General features: G+C 41.2%; 1 protein-coding gene across 1 annotated transcript; it reads left to right on the forward strand.

Annotated features, from left to right (window-relative positions):
• The first annotated feature begins 11875 nt into the window (after nt 1-11875).
• On the forward strand, nt 11876-27082 carry LOC110498496 (uncharacterized). The gene is made up of 8 exons (XM_036953714.2): nt 11876-12407; nt 12831-12955; nt 13118-13291; nt 19008-19169; nt 19553-19664; nt 19902-20026; nt 25533-25644; nt 25857-27082. The coding sequence occupies exons 1-8, from the start codon at nt 12149-12151 to the stop codon at nt 26744-26746; spliced, it is 1959 nt and encodes a 652-aa protein (XP_036809609.1). The 5' UTR covers nt 11876-12148; the 3' UTR covers nt 26747-27082.
• Nucleotides 27083-27184: the final 102 nt, after the last annotated feature.

The following is a 27184-nucleotide window of genomic DNA, read 5'->3' on the forward strand; positions in this document are numbered from 1 at the left end:
AATAGAAAATGACTCAAGTAAAAGGCACACAGTAACATTCTACTTGAGTGAAAGTATAAAGGTATTTGGTTTAAAATATACTTGAGTATAAATCATTTCAAATTCCTTATATTAAGCTAAACAGATGGCACAATTTTCTTGCTATTTTAATTTACGGAAAGCCACGGGAACACTCCCAACATTCAGACATAGTTTACAAACGAACCATGTGTGTTTAGTGAGTTCGCCAGATCAGAGGCAGTAGGGATGTTCAGTTGATAAGTGCGTGAATTTGACCGACTATGTTCCTGTCCTGCTAAGCATTCAAAATGTAACGAGTACTTTTGGGTGTCAAGGAAAATGTATGGAGTAAAAAGTGCCTTTGTTGCATTTAATCACAATTTTATTTCAGTGGGCTATCTCTTTGAAATAACTTCTCAGCCTATTCACAATAATATTGGGCTGAATGCTGATAGGGGAAACTTGCTGAATGATCAGAGAAAGGATAGTCAAAGCTTTTCTTTTAGACTATTTACAGAAAAATAAGTCCTGGATGCTTTGCTGGCAATCGACAACAAGAAATCCACAGGGGCCAACCAATTGGAACCAGGTTTGCAGCACCCATCATGGTTGGCTCAATAACCCACCGTTTTTATTTAACGTTTATCAAGAAATATTACACAATTATGGAAATAAGCTCTTGTGCTGCCTCTCCATAAGGCCAGGATAATAGTTATCTTAATATCACCCCATTTCAAGCTTCTTGAATCGTTGGTAAATGTACAACTTTGCTATTTTCTATCTGAGAAATGTATTTTGAATGTAAACCAATCAGGTTTTAGGCCTGGGCAGAGCACTATTACAGCAACCACTTTAGTTATGGATCTTGTCAATGCTTTAGACACTAAAATGAATGTGCTGCTTTGTGGACCTGTCAAACGCTTTTGATACTGTTGATCATGTCATTTTATTGAATAAGTTGTCATCGATAGGCCTGATTTCTGACGCCTGGTTATCTTAGTGACAGAACTCAGGCCATTGTGATTGATGGGGTTAAGTCTGAATTTCTTGAGGTACATAAGGTGTACCACAGGAGTCGATTTTGGGACCTGTATTCTTCACTATTTATGTAAACACCATTGGCCAATCTGTTAAAAATGGTCAACTTCATCTACATGCAGATGATACTGTTTATGCTATTGCCCCAACTGTCGATCTGGCTGTGTCAAAACTACGGTCAAACTTTATAGCTATGCAGGAATCCCTTGCTGATTTAAAACATGTGCTTAAAATGGGCAAATTCAGTGCATTCGGAAAGTATTCAGACCCTTTGACTTTTTCCACATTTTGTTACGTTACAGCCTTATTCTAAAATGGATTAAATAAAACAAATTCCTCAGCAATCTACATGCAATACCCAATAATGACGAAGCGAAAACAGGTATTTGGACATTTTTGCTAATTTATTACAAATAAAAAACAACTTATTTACGTAAGTATTCAGACCCTTTCCTATGGGACTAGAAATTGAGCTCAGATTAATCCTGTTTCAATTGATCATCCTTGATGTTTCTACAAAGGCACCTAAAGAGTCTCAGACCATGAGAAACAAGATGGTCTCTGGTCTGATGAAACCAAGATTGAACTCTTTAGCCTGAATACCAAGTGTCACATCTGGAGGAAACTTCACCTACAGTGAAGCATGGTGGTGGCAGCAGCATGCTGTGGCAATGTTTTTCAGCGGCAGGGACTGGGAGACTAGTCAGGATCGAGGTAAAGATGAACGAAGCAAAGTACTGTGAGATCCTTGATGAAATCCTGATCCAGATGGCTCAGGACCTCAGAATGGGGTGAAGATTCACCTTCCAACAGGACAATGACCCTAAGGACAGAGCCAAGACAACGCAGGAGTGGCTCGGGACAAGTCTCCGAATGTCCTTGAGTGGTCCAGCCAAAGCCCAGACTTGAACCCGATTAAACATCTCTGGAGAGACCTAAAAATAGCTGTGCAGTGACGCTCCCGATCCAACCTGACAGTGCTTGAGAAGAATGGGAGAAATCTCCCAAATACAGGTGTGCCAAGCTTGTAGCGTTACAGTATACCCAAGAAGACTCAAGGCTGTAATTGCTGCCAAAGGTGCTTCAACAAAGTACTGAGTTAAGGGTCTGAATAATTATGTAAATGTGATATTTCTGTTTTTTATTTTTAATAAATTAGCAAACTTTTCAAATACATTTTAGAATAAGGCTGTAACCTGACAAAATGTGGAAAAAGGCATATCCTCAGATATATACCTCAGACAAACTTCCTTTTATTTATTTTTTTCACACCTTTTATGCATGAACCAGATTAGACTCTTAAGGATTTTAGAACCTCATCCTTCGACCCTGTTTGACCTTGAGACTTGGTATGTAGGTGTCTTTCCTGATGCTGAACAAATTTGCCTCAATGATCCATAAGATCTGTCAGGATAGATTTTCCTCCATCTTGGACATTTTGGAAAACGTCTTCTCATGAACCATAACAACAAATTTGGTATGTAGGGCCCATCCCTTGACTTAGTTTAAGCTAAAGGATATGTTAAGAAATGGCTGAATTATTAATAAATCAGGAAATCAGATTTTACATGTCTCTTTTTAAATTATTTGTAAACCTACCACACAATAGCTTATCAACTTTCAACTTTTTACCATGATGAACCATGTTAAGTTTGGCATTGATATATTTTTTAACTATAACGCTAATGCCTAAAATAATCATTTTTTTTTCTCATTGACTAAGCCAGATTCACAACAAATTTGGTTCCTATAGAGTTTGAGAAAATGTTGGCGCATTCAAAGATGGCCACACTATACCAGTAGATGCACATATACTAATCTGATTTTACGTGTCTATTTAAACAACTGTAAATCCACTCCACAATGGTCTAATAACTTGAATTGTAATCACTATCATGGACGTCCCTAAGATAAACCATACTGAACTTGGTATTGATGGAAAAATGTAAACTAGGAAAATATTACCAAATCTTTGCATACAATGGGGCAAAAAAGTATTTAGTCAGCCACCAATTGTGCAAGTTCTCCCACTTAAAAAGATGAGAGGCCTGTAATTTTCATCATAGGTTCACTTCAACTAAGACAAACACAATGAGGAAAAGAAATCCAGAAAATCACATTGTAGGATTTTTGATTAATTTATTTGCAAATTATGGTGGAAAATAAGTATTTGGTCAATAACAAAAGTTTATCTCAATACTTTGTTATATACCCTTTGTTGGCAATGACAGAGGTCAAATGTTTTCTGTAAGTCTTCACAAGGTTTTCACACACTGTTGCTGATATTTTGGCCCATTCCTCCATGCAGATCTCCTCTAGAGCAGTGATGTTTTGGGGCTGTTGCTGGGCAACACGGACTTTCAACTCCCTCCAAAGATTTTCTATGGGGTTGAGATCTGGAGACTGGCTAGGACACTCCAGGACCTTGAAATGCTTCTTACGAAGCCACTCCTTCGTTGCTCGGGCGGTGTGTTTGGGATCATTGTCATGCTGAAAGACCCAGCCACGTTTAATCTTCAATGCACATGCTGATGGAAGGAGTTTTTCACTCAAAATCTCACGATACATGGCCCCATTCATTCTTTCCTTTACACGGATCAGTCGTCCTGGTCCCTTTGCAGAAAAACAGCCCCAAAGCATGATGTTTCCACCCCCATGCTTCACAGTAGGTATGGTGTTCTTTGGATGCAACTCAGCATTCTTTGTCCTCCAAACACGACGAGTTCAGTTTTTACCAAAAAGTTATATTTTGGTTTCATCTGACCATATGACATTCTCCCAGTCTTCTTCTGGATCATCCAAATGCTCTCTATCAAACTTCAGACGGGCCTGGACATGTACTGGCTTAAGCAGGGGGACACGTCTGGCACTGCAGGATTTGAGTCCCTGGCGGCGTAGTGTGTTACTGATGGTAGGCTTTGTTACTTTGGTGCTAGCTCTCTGCGGGTCATTCACTAGGTCCCCCCGTGTGGTTCTGGGATTTTTGCTCACCGTTCTTGTGATCATTTTGACCCCACGGGGTGAGATCTTGCGTGGAGCCCCAGATCGAGGGAGATTATCAGTGGTCTTGTATGTCTTCCATTTCCTAATAATTGCTCCCACAGTTGATTTCTTCAAACCAAGCTGCTTACCTATTGCAGATTCAGTCTTCCCAGCCTGGTGCAGGTCTACAATTTTGTTTCTGGTGTCCTTTGACAGCTCTTTGGTCTTGGCCATAGTGGAGTTTGGAGTGTGACTGTTTGAGGTTGTGGACAGGTGTATTTTATACTGATAACAAGTTCAAACAGGTGACATTAATACAGGTAACGAGTGGAGGCCAGAGGAGCCTCTTAAAGAAGAAGTTACAGGTCTGTGAGAGCCAGACATCTTGCTTGTTTGTAGGTGACCAAATACTTATTTTCCACCATAATTTGCAAATAAATTAATTAGAAACCCTACAATGTGATTTTCTGGATTTATTTTCTAATTTTGTCTGTCATAGTTGAAGTGTACCTATGATGAAAATTACAGGCCTCTCATCTTTTTAAGTGGGGGAACTTGCACAATTGGTGGCTGACTAAATACTTTTTTGCCCCACTGTATGTAATGCTAATGCTCAATATCCCTCCCATTACTTTATATCAACGTAGGATTGCAGCCTACAAAATAAATAACCAATACTGATAACCATCTAGATGTCACCGTGATACATACATACGTACAGTCCAGTGGGGGCTCCTCAGGGGAGGACCATCCTACTCAGTCAATTTCATAAAAAAATAGGGAAACATTTCAAAAGTTGTCCTTTTTAGATAAAACTATGCTAAATATATTAACGTCACCAAATAACTGATTAAAACACTTTTGTAGTGAAGGTCTACGGTAACCTCAACAGCACACTCTGGGGTAGCACCATGGTGTAGCCGGAGGACAACTATTTTTCGCCCTCTGGGTGCATTGACTTCAATACAAAACCTTGGAGGCTCATGGTTCTCACCCCTTTCCATAGACTTAACACAGTAATTATGACGACTTAGGTTGGAGGACGTCCTCCAACCTATCAGAGCTTTTGCATGTTGTCGACCCAATCAAAGGATCAGAGAATTAATCTAGTGCTTCAGTGCATAAAATGTGGTGAGTAGTTGACCCAAAAACAGTAGTTGAACAGTTTTGAACAAATAAATCTCTTAAATTAAGGAGAAGCAGCAGAGCGAGAGCTGGCTATATTTTGTTGTCTTTTTTTAAACTTTCACTAACTTAGCCTGCTAATGCAGCTAGCTAATTTAGCCTACTCAAACAGAGAAGAATGCTATTATGTTAGCTAGCTGGCTAAGGCTATCCAACAGAACTCTTCCAAGTCAAGGTAAGCTTCGGTTTAAGTAATTTATTGCCACGCGGCCCGCCTGTGAAACTGCTAAACTGCTTGCTGTACACTGTACTGCGGGATTGTTGCGGGTTTACTTACGCGTTAGTTCTAGTAGCTATGTTGACTATGACGTTTGCTAATATTGTGACATTGACAACGATGTGGGCTGTGTAGCGGTTATGGTATGATTGTTTGGCTTGGAAAGGGTTTTTAATCTGGTCACAGACCGCTGTTGTGTTGTGCACTGAAGTCCACAAGTGAAGGGAAAAGGTGAGAGGAGGAGAGCGTGTAGATGTGAGAAGGAATTATACAATGACCAAAATGATTATGCTGTTTGTATGTGGCTGCTATGAAGGTGAACTGTGTGTGCAAGTGATCAGGGGTGTATTCATTCTGTCGATTTTGTTGAAAAACATTTCTTAAACAGAACGAAACAGGGATAAACCTACCTGAATTTGTCCAATAGAAACTCTTGTTTGCAACTGTTTGGACTAATGAAGAAAATAAGAAAAAAAATGGTTGGACTAATGATTACAACCTAGATCGGCTAGATGCAGGCAAGAGTGTGCAAGGTGGTATTGAATGTGGCACTGTGTCACCTTGATTACTCCAATTTGTGTCTCGACCTGTGCAACTACGTTATAAACTTTTATTCGTAGGCTAGGTTGTAGCAACCTCCATGATGGGTATAGGGAATATTTCTAGTTTCATGTAGTAGCCTAAACCTATCGATGTTGGATTGAGCTGGGTGAATGGAAGATGAATGACAGTCATCCAATATGCTGTTATAGAAATAAGGCCATGGTCGTAAAATAAAATTGTCCTCCCTAATCTTGAACTGCAACAACACCGGGACACAATGCCCTTCTCTCCTGCTTGACAAGCACTACTGTCCAGAAACTGTGTGGGAAGTAGCTACCTAGTAGTACACGCATACAACGCATGAAGCAACAGTACACCCATCAATCGTCAGTTTTATAACTTAACATTAAAAAATTATTTGTGTAAAACAGTGAAATACAACTCATTCCCTGGCTTCAAAACAGAAGACCAAACTCTCGTGGTACAGTAGCTCATTGTACGATAGTTGCATGGTAAGAAACAGAAGGAGAAAAAAACACTGCTCAATCAAAGCTCAGGCTTTGCTGAGATAGAATTAACTTGGCTATCTTTGTGTGATCCGTACTGATAGTATAAATATGCTGAGGGGGAAGTACCCCCTCCGAGCTTCTGACGAACTTGTGCTGTTTGTCTGTAATCGCTTCGCTGGCGTGAATAAACAAATTAATTTAAGCTTGACTTTGTCGTGGAAATTACCACTAAGGACCCCAATCTCAACACACCCACTCGCCCATACTCCAGTCGCCATATTGGGATGCAGCTACCCCCTTCTTCCTTTTTCACCCATCTACACACAATAGCCCATAACGACAAAATGAAAACGTGTTTTTAGAAATGTTTGCAAATTTATTGAAAATTAAATACACAATCTAAATAACGTCAATACTTAGTAGCAGCACCTTTGGCAGCAATTACAGCTGTGAGTCTTTCTGGGTAAGCCTGTAAGAGCTTTTCACACCTGTATTGTTCAACATTTGTCCATTGTTATTTTCAAAATTCTTCAGGTTCTGTCAAATTGGTTGGTCATTGCTAGACAACCATTTTCAGGTCTTGCCGTAGATTTAAGTCAAAACTGTAACTCGCCACTCAGAAACATTCACTGTTATCTTGTTCAGCAACTCCGGTGTAGATTTGGCCTTGTTTTTTAGGTTATTGACCTGCTGAAAGGTGAATTAATCTCCCAGTGTCTGGTGAAAAGCAGTCTGAACCAGGTTTTCATCTAGGATTTTGCCTGTGCTTAGCTCCATTCCGTTTCTTTTTTATCCTGAAAAACTCCCCAGTCCTTAGCGATTACAAGCATACCTATAATATGATGCAGCCACCACTATGCTTGAAAATGTGGAGAGTGGTACTCAGTGACGTGTTGGGTTTGCCCCAAACATAACTTTGTTTTCAGGACAAAACTGTACTCAAGTTTGCCAAAAAGCACCTGAATGATCATCAAGACTTTTGGAAGAATGTTCAATGGACAGATGATTCAAAAGTATAATTTTTTGGACTAAATAGGTCCCATTATGCCTTGCGAAAACCAAACACTGCATTCCACAGTAAGAACCTCATACCAACGGTCAAGCATGGTGGTGGAAGTGTGATGGTTTGGGGATGCTTTGCTGCCTCAGGATCTGGACGACTTGCCATAATATAAGGAACCATGAATTCTCCTCTGTATCAGAGAATTCTACAGAAGAATGTCAGGGCATCTGTCTGTGAGCTGAAGCGCAGCTGAGTCATGCAGCAAGACAATGATCCCAAAACACCCAATCAAGTCTGTATGAAAATGGTTAAAAAGCAACAAATGTGAAGTTTTGGAATGGCCAAGTCAATGTCCTGACCTAATCCCAACTGAGATGTTGAGGCAGGACTTGAAACGAGCAGTTCATGCTTGAAAACCCACAAATGTCACTGAGTGTTAAGGGAATTTTTATCAATGATGACTAATTATGTTTACATTTCAATCAGGACTGACTAATCCGAATACTATTATGTTACTGTATATGTACTAATCCGAATACTATTATGTTACTGTATATGTACTAATCAGAATACTATTATGTTGTTGTATATGTATGAGTTTTCTTTCTTGATCCCAGTGCTGAATATAATGGGTGTAAATGTGGTCAAGAGTTAGAACAATGACTGTCTGTTCCTTGGTAGAAATGAATTAATTATATCTCCAGTCTGGCTAGAGGGCTTATCTACACAAGCTGTCTTAAGCCCGGTCGTATATTATCTTAATAGGGAGAGACGATGTGAGAACCATACAGCCTTTGTACTGGAACGGAGATGGCACGGGTTGGTGCTGAAACTAATGACGTCATTTTCAGTTTATAACCTGTGGTAAACTGTATCGTGTTCAGTACTCTCGTGAATAAACTCTGCTGATTGACTTTAAGACTGGGCTCTCAATTCATAAAATCCTTATGAATTGACAGTGTTTAATTTCAATTGGGTATTAAAACAGAGTAATTTAATTCCTTTAATACTGAGTTACAGTAGTTCTGCATGCAAGAATGAGACAACATTCCTTTACAACGACATGAGAGACTGATCAACAACTACACAAAGCGTTTGGTTGGAGTCTTTGCAGCTAAAGGTGCCACAATCAGTTAGAGTAAGGAGGAAATTACTTTTTTACACAGAATGTTGCATAACTTTGTTTATGAAATACAGTTGAAGTCAGAAGTTTACATACACCTTAGCCAAATACATTTAAACTCAGTTTTTCCACAAATCTTGACATTTAATCCTAGTAAAAATTCCCTGTCTTAGGTCAGTTAGGATCACCACTTTATTTTAAGAATGTGAAATGTCAGAATAATAGTAGAGGGAATTATTTATTTCAACTTGTATTTCTTTCATCACATTCCCAGTGGGTCAGAAGTTTACATACACTCAATTAGTATTTGGTAGCATTGCCTTTAAATTGTTTAACCTGGGTCAAACATTTTGGGTAGCCACAAGCTTCCCACAATAAGTTGGGTGAATTTTGGCCCATTCCTTCTGACAGAGCTGGTGTAACTGAGTCAGGTTTGTAGGCCTCCCTACTCGCACACGCTTTTTCAGTTCTGCCCACAAATCTTCTATAGGATTGAGGTCAGGGCTTTGTGATGGCCATTCCAATACCTTGACTTTGTTGTCCTTAAGCCATTTTGCCACAACTTTGGAAGTATGTTTGGGGTCATTGTCTATTTGGAAGACCCATTTGCGCCCAGACTGATGTCTTGAGATGTTGCTTCAATATATCCACATAATTGTCCTTCCTCATGACGCCATCTATATTGTGAAGTGCACCAATTCCTACGGTAGCAAAGCACCCCCACAACATGATGCTGCCACCCCCGTGCTTCACTGTTGGGTTGGTGTTCTTTGGCTTGCAAGCCTCCCCATTTTTCCTCCAAACATAAGGATGGTCATTATGGCCAAACAGTTCTATATTTGTTTCATCAGACCAGAGGACATTTCTCCAAAAAGTACAATCTTTGTCCCCGTGTGCGGTTGCAAACCGTAGTCTGACTTTGTTATAGAGGTTTTGGAGCAGTGGCTTCTTCCTTGCTGAGCAGCCTTTCAGGTTATGTCAATATAGGACTAGTTTTACTGTGTATATAGATACTTTTGTACCTGTTTCCTCCAGCATTGTCACAGGAGTCAGAACGCGTCTCCGCAACATGTAAAGTGTTGGCTTCATGAGCTGAAATAAAATAACCCAGAAATGTTCCATATGCACAAAGTGTATTTCTCACAAATATTTGGCACAAATTTGTTTACATCCCTATTAGTGAGCATTTCTCCTTTGGCAATAATCCATCCACCTGACAGGTGTGGCATATCAAGAAGCTGATTAAACAGCATGATCATTACACAGGTAAACCTTGTGCTGGTGGCAATAAAAAGCCACTCTAAAATGTGCAGTTTTGTCACAACACAATGCCACAGATGTCTCAAGTTTATATTTTTTAGGGAGCGTGCAAGTGGCTTGCTGACTGCAGGAATGCCTACCAGACCTGTTCAAATTTAATCAAATTTTATTTGTCACATGCACCAAATACAACAACCTTTCCTTGAAATACTTACATAAAACCCTTAACCAACAATGCAGTTCAAGAAATAGAGCTAAGAAAAGGCTACTGAGGCTATATATGGGGGGTAACGGTACCGTGTCAATGTGCGGGGGTACAGGTTAGTCGAGGTAATTTGTACATGTAGGTGGGGGTAAAGTGACTGTGCACTATGGCAGGTATATGACCTCCTACCTACAGCGGTCTCATTCTTGTCGGTGATCAGGCCTACTGTTGTGTCGTCAGCAAACTTAACAAGGGTGTTGGAGTCGTGCTTGGCGACGCAGTTATGGGTGAACAGGGAGTACAGGAGGGGACTAAGCACAAACCCCTGTGGGGCCCCCATGTTGAGGATCAGCGTGGCAGATGTGTTGTTGCCTACCCTTACCACCCGGGGGCGGCCTGTCAGGAAGTCCAGGATCCAGTTGCAGAGGGAGGTGTTTAGTCCCATGGTCCTTAGCTTAGTGATGAGCTTTGTGGGTGCTATGGTATTGAACGCTAAGATATAGTCAATGAACAGCATTCTTACATAGGGGATCCTTTTGTTCAGGTGGAAGGCAGTGTGGAATGCGATTGAGATTGCTTCATCTGTGGGTGGCTGGAGTCTGCCTGGTATAGAGGTCCTGGATGTTCTGGGCCATTTGCACTACCCTCTGTAGTGCCTTGTGGTCGGAGGCTGAGCAGTTGCCATTCCAGGCAATGATGCAATCAGTTAATGCTCTCAATGGTGCAGCTGAGGAACCGTTTGAGGATCTGAGGACCCATGCCAAATATTTTCAGTCTCCTGAGGGGGAATAGGTTTCGTTGTGCCCTCTTCACAACTGTCTTGGTGTGCTTGGACCATGTTAGTTTGTTGGTGATGTGGATTCCAAGGAACTTGAAGCTCTCAACCTGCTCCACTGCAGTAGAGGTCGACTGATTAATCGGCATGTTTTCATAACAATTGGTAATTGGACGCCGCTTATGGCCGATTACATTGAAATCCACGAGGAGACTGCGTGGCAAGCTTGACCACCTGTTACGCGAGTGCAGCATCAAAAGGACCTGTGGCTGCAAGGAGCCAAGGTTAGTTGCTAGCTAGCATTAAACTTATAAAAAACAAATCTTAACATAATCACTAGTTAACTACACATGGTTGATGATATTACTAGGTAAACTAGCTTGTCCTGCATTGCATATACAGTGCCTTGCGAAAGTATTCGGCCCCCTTGAACTTTGCGACCTTTTGCCACATTTCAGGCTTCAAACATAAAGATATAAAACTGTATTTTTTTGTGAAGAATCAACAACAAGTGGGACACAATCATGAAGTGGAACGACATTTATTGGATATTTCAAACTTTTTTTAACAAATCAAAACTGAAAAATTGGGCGTGCAAAATTATTCAGCCCCTTTACTTTCAGTGCAGCAAACTCTCTCCAGAAGTTCAGTGAGGATCTCTGAATGATCCAATGTTGACCTAAATGACTAATGATGATAAATACAATCCACCTGTGTGTAATCAAGTTATTAACGGTTCATTCAGGATTATCCGTAATCATGGTAGCATCCACATTCATATAGAAGTGTTTAGAAACAGTCTATTCTTATTTACAATAAGTGGCACCAAAAGGGTCATATTAGATTGTGTAGGAATGTAGCAATTTTTGGGTAATCTAAAGCTAAGACCGTTGACCATTTACCTTACTGAGGTGATGTAGATGGAATTGTATTGTATTTGATTCTACTCTGTTCTTGCTAACACATTTATTTCTAAACAAGTCTGCTCTCAGATTTAAAAAATACTGACTGATAGTACCGTATTTAAAAAAAAACAGCGCACATACAGTTTTTTATTTAACCACAACCTATGAGCTATGACTCCACCCAATAACATCCTTTCTCTTCAGTGTTAACGGAAATGAAAAGTGACCTAGAACAATTACCACGTTCGCGTTGTTATTTAGACGTTTATTAAAACCCTGGAACTCAAACTATGACTAATTTAACTGCACAGCATCACATACTTACAAGGTAGTGTTTAATTCGCGTTGAAGACAGGGCATGTTTGATAGATGTTATCTAGGTAGCGCTAGCTAGTTGCTAACAATGGCTAACTGTATGGTTTTTCACACTCAAATAGCCTCCATTATGGAGGTGCTAGCGAATGCAGCCGTGGCAGACATCTGTAAACTCGTAGACGACGACTATGCAGTGTTTCGTTTGGAAATTTCTCAAAGCCAGAAAGAAAACAGGGCATTGCGAAGGAAACTACAGCTATTCGAACTGAAGATGGCACGGGAGCGCGTCCTCGCCAGTCGTCCCAGTAGTGTCAAGATCCTCGACCGATACAGAGGAATGGCAAGAGGTACATTTAGCAGAAGGCCGAGGCTGAGCGGCCTGTGGCTGTTCATATATAGCTAAGTGCCTGTCGCCCCTTCTGCACATGTGTTCTGATGTGTTACCCAGAATTGGGTCATGGTCAGTTTTTGGATAATATTCAATAATTCCCCAAATTACTTACCTATATTGCATAATGACACTATCATATTCTAACCATGTTCTTGATTTACTGCATGTCCTATTATTTACTCAGTAAAAACAATGCGATGCCCGGAACATAATCAATCAGTCTGTAAATAGTATATCAAGAAGTTATGCAAATTGTTACCTTACATCCTTGTCAATTCTATACTTTTTTCCAACTGTCAATAGTGTACAGTATAGCTTTGAGCATTCACGGTAGCTAACATAAACACCTCTTTTACCCCAATTACTCTCTCGGGTGAAGGACAGCTCACTGGAGGCAATAGGAGCTTTGTGAAGCCAGTGGGACACAATACATGGAGAGATGACCAACCAGATACTGTTGATGAGGGGAATGGAGAGTCAACCCAGCATGTTATCGTGATAGAGGTTAGTGTAATAGTGTTACATTAAAATTACAGTACATCAAATGTGACCAGTTTATTTCAGAAAGGCTCCCCTCCGCTATTAATTTGCTTAAATCCTAATTGATCTGCCGTAGGGGAGCTTGTGAGACTTCCCTACAACATTGTTATCCAATGCTTGTGTCAGTCTGCAGATGCAGAGGCTGCAGGTCTTGGGGTCAAGCAGCACAGGTCTGAAGGAGAGGAGGGCCTGAGGCAAAGCGGAGACATCCAGACTGGAGTGGCTGGAGCGCCCTATGAAGCCATGGAGGACCCCACCACCTCTGCGCCCCAGCCAAGGACCCGACGTAGCGTCACGGAGGTCAGTGGAAGGCCCGACTCCGTCCTCAAGTCAGAGACAGACACCAAGACTTTAACTGTAACACACAGGCTCTTACACACAGGATCAGACCCCAGATCAGACCCAGAGAGACTAGTGCTGGGAAGACTGGTCTGTCCTCCTGCTCCTGGCTCAGAGTATTTACCGGTATTTCACCAGAGCCAGAGGATGGTTCATTCCGGTGGGGATGGCTATGGTGACGCGTTAGACACTGTCGGTGATGAGCCGTCTTGCTCTTACACTACAGAGATGGACCCTGGCAACATGCCCTTGGGTTTAGAGACACAGACTCATCTGTCTAAAGGGGACTGGAACCGGTACAGTAGTAGTCTATACGCTGAAGGGTCCCTAGATAAGAAAGGGGAGGTTATAGTCGTAGATGAGGTGACTGTGAAAGTGGAGAGCGACGCTCCTCTGACATGGGATGCAGACGAGACTCACGTAGGGGAAGGACACTCTCAGGGCAACACCAGTGACTTTTTAGACTACAGGGAAAGCATAGAGACAAATGTAAATGTTGCGACCCACTCCCCTTTGCACGTGTTCAGGGATCTTGACCCAATGTCCACATCAATGGCACCTTCCGATTCACACGGCCGCGTCCTTTTATCGAATTCAAACGACAGGGCTAGAGCCCAGTCTCAGGGAGGGGGAGCCACATCAGGTGGTAGTAAAGATAAATGGTTCTTCTGCATGTTCTGTAACAAAGGCTTCAGCTGCCCACAGAAGGTGGAGATCCACCAGAGGGTCCACACAGGGGGAAAACCCTTCAGCTGTACCCAGTGTCATATGCGCTTTGCTCAGGCTCGTGACCTGAAGAGGCACCAGAGGGTCCACACAGGGGTGAAACCCTACAGCTGCCCCCAGTGTGAGAAGAGGTTCTCCCGCCAGGACCATCTGAAAATGCACCTGAAGGTCCACACAGGAGAGAGGCCGTTCGCCTGTACGCACTGCGGGAAGAGGTTCTCAGAGAGGAGATACCTCAGGATACACCAGCAGAAAAACCATTCCACTCTATAACATAGAAATGAACCATTCCACTGGATAGCTTATAGAACAAAACCCTGCATTAAAGACAAAGATTGTTTTTGTATTGTTGTTAGCAGAAAAGATCTACAGATGCATTTGGAATAACGAGAGTTAAGCCAAATTCAGATACAACAGCCGACATGAGACAAGATAAAACTCTAGTGTTGTACAACTGCTGACCAAAGACGGGGTATTCAGATCAAGAAGACAGTTGAGACCATTTCCACGTGGCAGCATCATTTTGTGGTGGTGCTTTGCTGCAGGAGGGACTGGTGCACTTCACAAAATAGATGGCATCATGAGGATGGAAAATTGTGGATATATTGAAGCAACATCTCAAGACATCAGTCAGGAAGTTAATGCTTGATCGCAAATGGGTCTTCCAAATGGACAATGACCCCAAGCATACTTCCAAAGTTGTGGCAAAATGGCTTAAGGACAACAGAGTTAAGGTATTGGAGTGGCCATCACAAAGCCCTGACCTCAAACCTATAGAACATTTGTGGGCAGAACTGAAAGTGTGTGCGAGCAAGGAGGCCTACAAACCTGACTCAGTTACACCAGCTCTGTCAGGAGGAATGGCCCAAAAATCACCCAACTTATTGATGGAAGCTTGTGGAAGGCTACCTGAAACGTTTGACCCAGGTTAAACAATTTAAAGGCAATGCTACCAAATACTAATTGAGTGTATGTAAACTTCTGACCCACTGGGAATGTGATGAAAGAAATAAAAGCTGAAATAAATAATTCCCTCTACTATTATTCTGACATTTCACATTCTTAAAATAAAGTGGTGATCCTAACTGACCTCCTTTTTACTAGGATTAAATGGCAGGAATTGTGAAAAACTGAGTTTAAATGTATTTGGATAAGGTGTATGTAAACTTCAGACTTCAACTGTACATGCTCCAGAAACAGGGTACACTTTGGGCCTGATCCCGACTTAGGAATGTATGCCTTTCCTACGCACTTCTCAGTATTTGGTATTCAGACTTACCTAATTCAGTCGCATAATGCTCTCTGCAGGCGTGGCTACCTTGCACGCTCTGAATAAATTTAATTCAACTGCTGAAAACCTTCCCACTTGCTGCCCAAACAAATTTTCTCGTGGAGTTTTCATTCAATGGTGTTTTCAGCACATTCATCTTTACATGTCATTTAGCAGACACACTTACCCAGAGCCTTTACGCACAAAATATATTGCTAAATAAAAAAATGGTGGTTCGATTCATCCTGACAGTTGTCATATTCAGGTTCAATCTATACAATATTGGAAGGTGGGGAAAAAAGTGTACAATAGGGATTGAACAGTAATCCTATAAATGTACCCAAATGTCTTACTAATCGTGGAGCTGTATGACAACAGTCCAGTCATCGTGAACCATGCTCCAAGTTTAAACTGCTACGTGGGGCCTGAGTTCCATAATGATTCAATTAGGCTACATGTCCCAAATTATTGCACCACGTTAGGCTGTTATGAGCCACTAATGCTAGCGACCCTCAGGAACAATTTACAAATCAAATCAACATTGATTTGTCACATGCGCCGAATACAACAAGTGTGTGACAGGTCTAAGGAAAGAAAGGTAAACAGAATGGAATGATGCAAAATAAATGTATGTGGTTATTACTGACGTTGGCTCTCGATATTGGCTAATATTTAACATGATAAAAATGGTAAAATAAAATGTAGAAAAGCCCGGGCATATAATCAAAACATTCTAAAGTACATCAACTCGGCAGGTTCAGCCCACAGAAGCCTATAGTTTGGGTCTCCAAATTTCATCCACGCAAATTATGAGGGCACACAATTAAAATTCGGAATAACGGCAGAGCTATTTACATCTTATTTCACTGTGGAAAAGGGGCCGCAATACATGTCATGTTGATATAATTTTCAGTTTGCTTCCATATGGCTTTTTTTTTTTTTTGAATTTTGATGGGAATTAAGTCAAGTTTAGAATACGGCGTGTCTGGACACCGCACCGCCACACCTTCATTTATTCTAGTTCAACCTCAAACAAATAGTGGGTGAATAGTATGCTATTCAAATGCTTAAGTTCAAGGTCAGAATACGAATAGAGAGAAAAGCACATAAAAAGTGAATTACGTTCCATTTACGCACGCTTAAATCGGGGCCTTAGAAACTTGTCAGATAAATATCAGCATCTGAACTGAGTTTAACAGATTTCATTGTTGAATATTCCTGGGTGGAATATTGCATCCAGACATTGTGAGATATGCAGTCTCTAATGAAAGTCTACACACCCCTTGCACAGTCTTCACATTTTGCTGCCTTCAAATTAAATCTAAAAAGGGATTAAATTCGTTTCTTTCCTACCTATCTACACAACCTACTCCACATTTTCAAAGTGAAAATCATTTTATTATAGATCAAAAAATGTAAAACAACCATGTCTTGATTGCCTATTTCTTCACTAACCAGAGTTAATACTTGGCAGAAGCACTTTTGGCAGCCAGTACAGCTGTGAATAATTTTGAATAAGATTCTACCAACTTTGCACCAACTCTTAGGGCAACATATATCCATTGTTTTTGTCAAAATTGCTCTAGCTCAGTAAATTTGGTTGGAAATCATTGATGGTGAGCAATATTCAAACCTTGTCTCTGATTTTCAAGACTGGACTACTCAAATACTCAACACCTCTTGGAAAGCTATTCTGGCGTGTCTTTGGCATTACATGTGTGTAATTGTAATGCTGAAAAATAAAACACTATCCCAGGGTTTTTAGAAGACTGAGGGGAGATTTCCTTTAACTTTTTAGCTGGGCTTTGCTCCTTTCATATTTATTTTGATCCTGACAAAGTCCCTGCCCGTGACAAGCATACCCATAACATAACGCTGTCACACTATGATCTATAATCTTTCATTCACTTTGAAAATGTGAAGTAGCTTGTGCAGATCGCTAGGGAAAACGTTCAATTTAATACTGTGTGTATACACTGTGCAAGAGGTGTGGAGACTTTCAGCAGGCACTTTATATATAAGCCTAATAATACTGTTACCTATTGTGTTTGTACTGTGTAAGCTATATGATGTTCCCAAATGCCTATTTTCATTACTTCTGTTCAACTGCTTAACATTTTTTCTAAGACACTTTTAAAAATAAAGTTAATGCAGTTGATCAAGTTCATGCAGATTTTTGTATGTGTGGTTTTCATATGGTGTATTTTAAAGATGCAATATGCAGAAATCACTCTGCCATTTCCTGGTTGCTAAAATTCTATTTTAAAAGCCTATTTTCAGTTTGTAAAACAAGCAGTCATTGTATAGAGAATCATTGTACCATCTAAACCGCTGTGAAATATGTTTTACAGCTGTTTTCAGCTGCAAAAAGCTGGTGTACAAAACCGAAAGTAAATGACACAAAAATTAAACTTAAGAAGGGGAAGCATGGAACAGATCTACCACACATAGAACAGATCTACCACTTTTTAGACTTATAGACAGACCTATAACTCACATTTCTATGGGTATTTGGTCAGGTTGCCCAAAAAGTTACATATTGCAGCTTTAAAACTTGTTTATGTTTAATAGAACAAAAAGTCCCTTTTTGTTTTTAAGACTTTCATTGAGACTTTCTTTAGTTCACATCACATCTGATCTAAACCCTGTTCTGCATACACACAACAGTGCTTTATAACCATTATAGACTTACTGAATATACCTACACAAACCCACACACTCATAAACACCTACTGTACAAGTCAAAACACACTGAACAAAAATATAGTGTAAAGTGTTGGTCCCATGTTTCATGAGCTCAAAAAAAATCCCAGATGTTTTCCATATGCACAAATTTGTTTACATCCCTGTTAGTGAACATTTCTCATTTGCCAAGATAATCCATCCACCTGAACGGTGGGGCATATCAAGAAGGTGAATAAACAGCATGGTCATTACACAGGTGCACCTTGTGCTGGGGACAATAAAAGGCCACTATAAATGTGCTGTTTTGTCACAACACAATGCCACAGATGTCTCAAGTTTTGAGGGAGCGTGCAATTGGCATGCTGACTGCAGGAATGTCCACCATAGCTATTGCTAGAGAATCTAATGTTAATTTCTTTACCATAAACCGACTCCAACTTCGTTTTAGAGAACTTGGTAGTATGTCCAATTGGCCTTACAACTATAGACCACGTCAGCCCAGGAGTGTTTCTGTCTGTAATAAAGCCCTTTTGTGGGGAAAAAACTCATTATGATGGGATGGGCCTGGCTGCCAAGTGGGTGGGCCTGGCTGCCAAGTGGGTGGGCCTATGCCCTCCAAGGCCCACCCATGGCTCCACCCCTGTCCAGGCATTTGAAATCCATAGATTAGGGCCTAATGAATTCATTTTAATTGATTGATTTCCTTAAATGAACTGTAGCTCTGTGAAATCTTTGAAAATGTTGCGTGTTGCGTTTATTTTTGTTTAGTATAGTTTAGCTGGGTTTGGCTGATGACGACTTTTGAATTATTTACCAACAACATATTTATGTCCACCATGATGGGCTTAACAACAACAGTAATTCTGTAACTACAGTATAGGCCTCAAACGTAGTGGAGATGGGTAAACACTCCATGTTGAAAGTGTGTTTATTATCTGTGTGTACGTACCTGATGGAGTGTATGTCTTTGTAATCTGTATCACCTGTCTCTTCCAGGAGGAGGGTCTAGAGGTGCTGCTGGTGAAGGAGGAGAGGTGTGAGGAGGGTTTAGGGAAACCGGAGGGGACCATGTTCATGGAGGACAACCAGACTACACCTCCTCCTGAATCCACAGAGGAACCAGCTGAGCAGCACAGGACCACACACAGTCTCACTGAGGTGAGCCCACTGTAAACTACTGTCTGTATGGTATTAGATCATGGTCTATATCCACAAAGCCTCAGAGTAGGAGTGCTGATTTAGGATCAGTTTTCCTTTTAGATAATAATGAATGACTATGCAGACATATGGGGACCTGATCTTCGATCAGCACTTCAACTCTAATACTCTTTGTGGATACAGGCCCATGTCTTGATTAATTTTGTGTGGGACCATGCTTTTGAATGATCAAACCATTAAATAGTATGAAGTGATCAAATCAACTAACATGTTTGCATAGTACTCATAGCAATCCCTCATTGTCCAATCAGAAGATGCTCCATAGCAGGGTGCTCATATCAGATTTCTTGATCCAACATCCTTTCACTCTGTATCTCTAACAGTCAGTAGACATGGAGGATGGGAAGCCTGATCTGCTGCTGGTCAAAGAGGAGACAATAGAAGACGGACCAGAGAGCATTGACCTGCTGACTGGATTAAAGATGGGGGAGCAAGGTAAGGTAGAAATACATATAATACATATAATACAATATAGCCTCCGTACATTAATAGATCTTCAATGGGAATAGTAATACATACAGCACATTGAAGTGATGTGCCTATTTTTTTTCTTCATTCAATACATCAAAGGAAATCAATAGAACTTATGTTTGCATAGAAAAACAGACATTATAATGTCTGAACTTGACTCAAAAATGTTTTTAACGTTTATTTTCTAACCTCTTCCTGCAGTTAGTTGGCTGGAGGCTAACAGAGAAGACTGGGCAACCATCTTGGATTACCAGACCCAGACGGGTGCCAAGGGCCCAGTGGATAACATCACTGAGCAGGCCAGGACCAGAGGTGACATAGTGGAGGTCAGTGGATGGGACAGCGTCCTCAACTCTGGGCCGGGGAACAACACTGTTAACCACAACCAGAAACAGACAGTCGAATCCAAAACAACATCTGAACATAGTCTCCATGACAACAGACTGGCTACGACCAGGGCGAGGCATAGCTTTGGTCTGCGGGGACGGGGAGGTGTCGGTATGCCGCGGGAGAGAACACACACAGACTCGGCTAGTGATGCTCCGTCCTGCTCCTATAGTTGTGATTCAGAGAGACTGATGGCGCCTCAGGTTACCCCCCTAACAGATGCTGCCTTCAGCTTGCCTTCTATAGGATCTATCAACTGGAACATTGATCCTGTGACATCACAGACCCTCCCTAGCCTTCGTCCTCCTCACAATCTCCTTATGTTAAACCAAACCTCAGACAATGCCAGTTCATCAACACTAAATGGCTACACAAGACCATTGACAAATGACAGAATCAGTAAAGGTGGCAGTGCCACAGAGAAGCGGTTCACGTGTTCGTTCTGTGGGAAAGCCTTCAGTTTCCCCCAACAGGTGGAGATCCACCAGAGGATGCACACGGGGGAGAAACCATACGGCTGCCACCTGTGCCGGGCCACTTTCTCCCAATCGTCCAGCCTGAATAGGCACCAAAGAGTCCACACAGGGGAGAAACCCTTCAGCTGTACCCAGTGTAACATGCGCTTTGCCCATGCTGGCAACCTGAAGAGACACCAGAGGGTCCACACAGGAGAGAAACAATACAGCTGACCCCAGAGTGAGAAAATATTCTCCTGCTAGAACCAGCTGAAGGTCCACACTGGAGAGAGGTTGTTTGCACTGCAGGAGGAGGTTCTCAGAAAGGAGCTACCTCAGGATACACCTGCAGAAAAAACATTCCACTCTATAACATAGAACGTAACCATTCCACTTAATAGCGTCTGCGGTTTAGATTAAACCCTGCATTAAAGACAAACATGAATGGTCATTATTGTCAGCAGAAAATATATTTTTGATTTGACTTTTATTTAAACAGGGAGTTAACAATGAGACCAGGGTCTCTTTCACAAGGGAGCTCTGCATATACAATGAATAGGACAATGTAAAACAAAGAAATAGCACAACACAAATATCCAAGATAAACAGTTACATTCCTCAATAAGAATTGCACGAATGGCACCAGAACATCCAATTGTAATGTATTATGTAGTTGGTTCCAGCAATGCAGGTGCATTTATAACTAAAAGTGGATTTACCTAGTTTGGTGGAGACCCGAGGAACCTTGAGTTAACCAACAAAGTTAGGTAAGTTGGAAACTTGTGTAGTAAAGCTTTCTAAACAAAAAAGGGACGTTAATGAGGACCAGCCAACATGTTTATGCAGTGGTGAGTGTTACACAGATGCATTTGGAATTACGAGAGTAACAGATGTGTTGAATATTCCTGGGTAGTCTATATGTATCCAGACAGTAATATGTCAGGCATATACAGTGCCTTCAGAAAGTATTCACACCTCTTGACTTTTTCCTAATTTTGTTGTGTTCCTGACTGAATTTAAAATGTCTTTTTTTTGTCACTGGTCTACACACAATGCCCCATAATGTCAAAGTGGAATAATGTTTTTAGAAATGTTTTCAAAAAAATTAAAAGCAGTCAATAAGTATTCAAGCCCTAAACACGTTCAGGAGTAAAAATGAGCTTAACAAGTCACATAATAAGTTGCATGGACTCTGTGTGCAACAATTGTGTTTAACATGATTTATGAATGAATACCCCACACAAACAATTATCTGTAAGGGTCCCGCATGTGAGCGATGAATTTCAACCACAAAGACCAGGGAGGTTTTCCAATGCCTCGTAAAGAAGGGCCCCTGTTGGTAGATGGGTAGAAAAAAGCAGACATTGAATATCACTTTGGATGGTGTATCAATACACTAAAGTAATACTGTAAGAAATGTAGCAAAGCAATTAACTTTTTGTCCAGAATATAAAGTGTTATGTTTGGATTAAAAACAATACAAGACATTACTGAGTAAAACTCTCCACATTTTCAAGCATAGTGGTGGCTGCATCATGTTATGGGTATGCTTGTAATCGTTAAGGATTGCAGTGTTTTTTAGGATAAAAAAAAAACGGAATGGAGCTAAGCAAAATCCTAGCATAAAACCTGGTTCAGTCTGCTTTCCACCAGACACTGGGAGATGAATTCACCTTTGCAGGACAGTAACCTAAAACACAAGGCCAAATCTACACGAGTTCCTTACCAAGAAGACAGTGAATTTTCCTGAGTGGCCGAGTTACAGTTTTGACCTACATCTACTTGAGAATCTATGGCAAGACCTGAAAATGGTTATCTAGCATTGATTAACAAACAATTTGACCGAGCTTGATACAGTTTACATGCAGGTTTAGAAAGCTCTTGGAGACTTACCCAGAAAGATTCACAGGTTTAATCGCTGCCAAAAGTGTTTCTACAAAGTATTGTCTCGGGTGTGAATACTTTTGTAAATAAGACATTTCTGTACTTTATTTTCAATAAAATAAATAAAATAAAAACATGTTTTCACTTTGTCATTATGGGGTATTGCGTGTGGATAGGTAAGCATTTATTTTTTATACATTTTGAATTCAGGTAGTAACACAACAACATGTGGAATAAGTCAAGGAGTATGAATACTTTCTGAAGGCACTGTAGTCTAATCCATTGAGAGGGGACTGGAACCGGTACAGTAGTAGTGTATACTCTGAAGGGGAAAGAAAGGGGAGGGTCTGGTCGTAGATGAGGCGACTGTGAAAGTGGAGGGTGATGTTTCTCTGACATGGAATTCAGACGAGACTCACTTAGGAAAAGGACACTCAGAGGGCAACACTAGTGACTTCTTAAACTACATGGAAGCTTAGAGACATCCAAATGTCACAACACACTCCCATTTACATGGCTTTTTCCATTAAATAGACTAACCAGGTGAATTATATGATCCCTTATTGATGTCACTTATTAAATCCTCTTCAATCTGTGTAGATGAAGGGGAGGAGACAGGTTAAATAAGGATTTTTAAGCCTTGAGAAAAATGAGACATGGATACTGTATGTGTGCCATTTGGAGGGTGACTGGGCAAGACAAAATATTTAAGTGCCTTTGAAAGGGGTATGGTAGTAGGTGCCAGGCACACAGGTTTGTGTGTATCAAGAACTGCAATGCTGCTGGGTTTTTCACGCTCAACATTTTCCTGTGTGTATGAAGAATGGTCCACCACCCAAATTACATCCAGCCAACTTGACACAACTGTGGGAAGCCTTGGAGTCAACATGGGCCAGCATCCCTGTGGAACGCTTTCAAAACCCTGTAGAGTCCATGCCCCAACGAATTGAGGCTGTTTTTTTATTTATTTTATCTTTATTTAACTAGGCAAGTCAGTTAAGAACAAATTCTTATTTTCAATGACGGCCTAGGAACAGTGGGTTGGCCTGTTCAGGGGCAGAACGACAGATTTGTACCTTGTCAGCTCGGGGATATGTTGGTCACAGATACCTTTTTAAAAAAAAGGTACGCGCGTGGATGAGAACCACCATTTGCCTCATGCAGTACGACACATCTCCTTCGTATAGAGTTGATCAGGCTGTTGATTGTGGCCTGTGGAATGTTGTCCCACTCCTCTTCAATGGCTGTGCAAAGTTTCTGGATATTGGCGGGAACTGTAACACACGGTCTTACACATCAATCCAGAGCATCCCAAACATGCTCAATGATGTCTGGTGAGTATGCAGGCCATGGAAGAAGTGGGAAATGTTCAGCTTCCAGGAATCGTGTACAGATCCTTGTGACATGGGGCTATGCATTATCATGCTGAAACATGAGGTGATAGTGGCGGATGAATGGCACAACAATGGGACTCAGGATCTCGTCACGGTATCTTTGTGCATTCAAATTGCCATCAATAAAATGCAATTGTGTTCGTTATCTATAGCTTATGCCTGCCCAAACGATAACTCCACAACCTTGACGTCAGCAAACCTCTTGCAGACAAGATGCCATACACACTGTCTGTCATCTGCCCGGTACAGTTGAAACTGGAATTCATTTGTGAAGAGCACACTTCCCAAGCAGACCAGTGGCCATCCAAGGTGAGCATTTTCCCACTGAAGTCGGTTACAACGACAAACTGCAGGCAGGTCAAGACCCTGTTGAGGGCGACAAGGTGGTTTCTGACAGTTTGTGCAAAAATTCTTCGGTTGTGCAAACCCCCAGTTTCATCAGCTGTCTGTGTGGCTCAGACGATCCGGCAGGTGAAGAAGCCGGATGTGGAGGTCCTGGGCTGGCGTGGTTACACATGGTCTGCATTTGTGAGGCCGGTTGGACGTTGTGTGACAAAACTGCACAATTTAGAGAAATAAACATTTTGTGTGTATGGAGCATTTTCTGGGAACTTTTATAACAGCTAATGAAACAAGGGACATTCTGATAGGCTCGTTCTGATATATATATATATATATTTTAATCTGTTTTCATTTTTTTTTTAAATGTTTTACATATTTTTGTGCCGTGAAAAAGTATGTGCCCCTTTTTGGATTTTCTATTTCCACATATGTTTGATATTTAATGTCATCAGATCTTCAACAAAAACTAATATTAGATAAAGAGAACCTGAGTTTACAAATAACCCCCCAAAATATATATTTAATTTAATGAACAAAGTTATACAACACCCAATTCCACTGTGTGAAAAAGTAATTGCCCCCTTACACTCAATAACTGGTTGTGCCACCTTTAGCTGCAATGACTGCAAGCAAATTGTTCCTGTAGTTGTTGATCAGTCTCTCATGTCGCTGTGGAGGAATTTTTGCCCACTCTTGCATGCAGAACTGCTTTTACTCAGCAACATTTGTGGGTTTTCAAACATGTACTGCTCGTTTCAAGTCCGACCACAACATCTCAATTGGGATTAGGTCTGGACTTTGACTAGGCCATTCCAAAGCTTCATATTTGTTGCTTTTTAAACATTTTCATCGAGGCTTGATTGTGTGTTTTGGATCACTGTCTTGCTGCATGACCCAGCTGTTCTTCAGCTTCAGCTCACAGACGGATAGCCTGACATTCTCCTGTAGAATTCTCTGATACAGAGCAGAATTCATGGTTCCTTTCTATTAAGGCAAGCCGTCCAGGTCCTGAGGCGGAAAAACTTCCCCAAACCATCACACTGTTTTCCGGATTCTGACATAACACGTTCTGATCCTTCTTAATTATTATAATTTTTTTATTGTGTGTATTGTTAGGTATTGTTGGAGCTAGAAACATAAGCATTTCGCTGCACCTGCGATAACATCTGCAAAATATGTGTACTCAACCAATAACATTTGATTCGAAGGTCTTGATTGATTTTTTAAGTGTGGGAACATGTCTTTGAATGATCAAATCAACTAATAATACTCATAGCAATCCTTCATTGCCCAATCAGGAGATGCTCCATAGCAGGGTGCTCATATCAGATTTCTTGATCCAACATCCTCTCACTCTGTATCTCTTACAGTCAGTAGACATGGAGGATGGGAAGCTTGATCTGCTGCTGGTAAAAGAGGAGACAGTAGAAGACGGACCAGAAAGCATTAATCTGCTGAGTGGACTAAAGATGGGGGAGCAAAGTAAGGGAGAAATACATATGGCCTACATACAATAATAGATTTTCAATGGGAATAGTGATGCGCCTGGCTATACTTTTTTCTTCATTCATAAAATGAAACAACTTGTGTTTACATACAAAAAAACCACACAAACATAATGTATTCATTTCAGCAGGTAATATGTCGAATTCTCTGCCATGTTTGTAAAGTACTTTTCTAAACTCTTCCTGCAGGTGGTTGGCTGGAGGCTAACAGAGGAGACTGGGGAGCCATCTTGGATTCCCAGACCCAGACTGGTGCAGCCAAGGGCCCAGTGGACAACATCACTGTGCAGGCAAGGACCAGAGGTGACATAGTGGAGGTCAGCGGATGGGACTGCGTCCTCAACTCTGGGCTGGGGAACAACATTGTTGACCACTACCAGAAACAGACAGTTGAACACAAAACAACATCCAAACTCAGTCTCCATGACAACAGACTGGCTGAGACGAGGGCGAGACTTAGATTTGGTCTGCGGGGAAGTGTTCGTATGCAGCTGGAGAGAACAGACACAGACTCGGCTAGCGATGCTCCGTCCTGCTCCTATAGTTGTGATTCAGAGAGACTGATGGCACCTCAGGTTAACCCCCTAACAGATGCTGCCTTCAGCCTGCCTTCTATAGGATCTATCAATTGGAACATGGACCCTGCGACAACACAGACACTCCCTGGCCTTAAACCTCCTCACACTCTCCTTATGTTAAACCAAACCTCAGACAATGCCAGTGCCTCAACACTAAATGGCTACACAAGCCTATTGACAAATGACAGTAGTAGTAACGCTATCAACAGATCTTGTGGCAAAGAGAAACGCTTCCTGTGTTCGTTCTGTGGGAAAGCCTTCAGTTTCCCCCAACAGGTGGAGATCCACCAGATGATGCACACAGGGGAGAAACCGTTCAGCTGCCACCTGTGTCGGGCCAGTTTCTCCCACTCCTCCAAGCTGAAGAGGCACCAGAGAGTCCACACAGGGGAGAAACCATACAGCTGCCCCCAGTGTGATAAGAGGTTCTCCCACCAGCACCACCTGAAGAGGCACCAGAAGGTCCACACGAGAGAGAGGCCGTTTGCCTGTACGCACTGAAAATACAGAAAATACACACAGTGCGTGTATAATGTAGAACTAGTTAGATTGTAATGAATTCTGTTGGATTTGGATGTATAGGAAAGTGGATGAGGTGAACTGAGGATGATGAGGCAGAGTAGATGATTATGGTGATGGTTGGTGTGATGGTGTCTGTAAAAATGCTTTGTCCCTTTAGGTTGATACTGTTTTATAGTAAGATAATGACAGTGCCTTAATTAATGTTTACTTGACGTGATGTCTTGAAGCTGTGTGTAATGTAATGTTGAACCTTTTCCAAAGTATTCTAAAATTAATGTTTTCATTTATCGTTTTGTGCAATAAAAGTAATGTAGTTCACAGTTGACTCTTTGACCATTTTGTTTAAATTAAATACAAAATTGACTGTACTAACTGACTAGTTTTTTGTTTGTCTTTGCAGGGACTGAGTTTGACTTA

Source organism: Oncorhynchus mykiss, chromosome 19 (genome assembly GCF_057628025.1).
Source record: "Oncorhynchus mykiss isolate SJ-2025 chromosome 19, ASM5762802v1, whole genome shotgun sequence".
NCBI lineage: Eukaryota > Metazoa > Chordata > Actinopteri > Salmoniformes > Salmonidae > Oncorhynchus > Oncorhynchus mykiss.

Excerpts from the sequence above, each read along its gene's own strand:
- LOC110498496 (XM_036953714.2), top strand. The coding sequence starts at position 12,149 with ATGGCTAACTGTATGGTTTTTCACACTCAAATAGCCTCCATTATGGAG. Across the intron at positions 19,665-19,901 it reads ATTAAAGATGGGGGAGCAAG|TTAGTTGGCTGGAGGCTAAC; the intron begins GTAAGGTAGAAA and ends CTCTTCCTGCAG. Across the intron at positions 25,645-25,856 it reads ACTAAAGATGGGGGAGCAAA|GTGGTTGGCTGGAGGCTAAC; the intron begins GTAAGGGAGAAA and ends CTCTTCCTGCAG.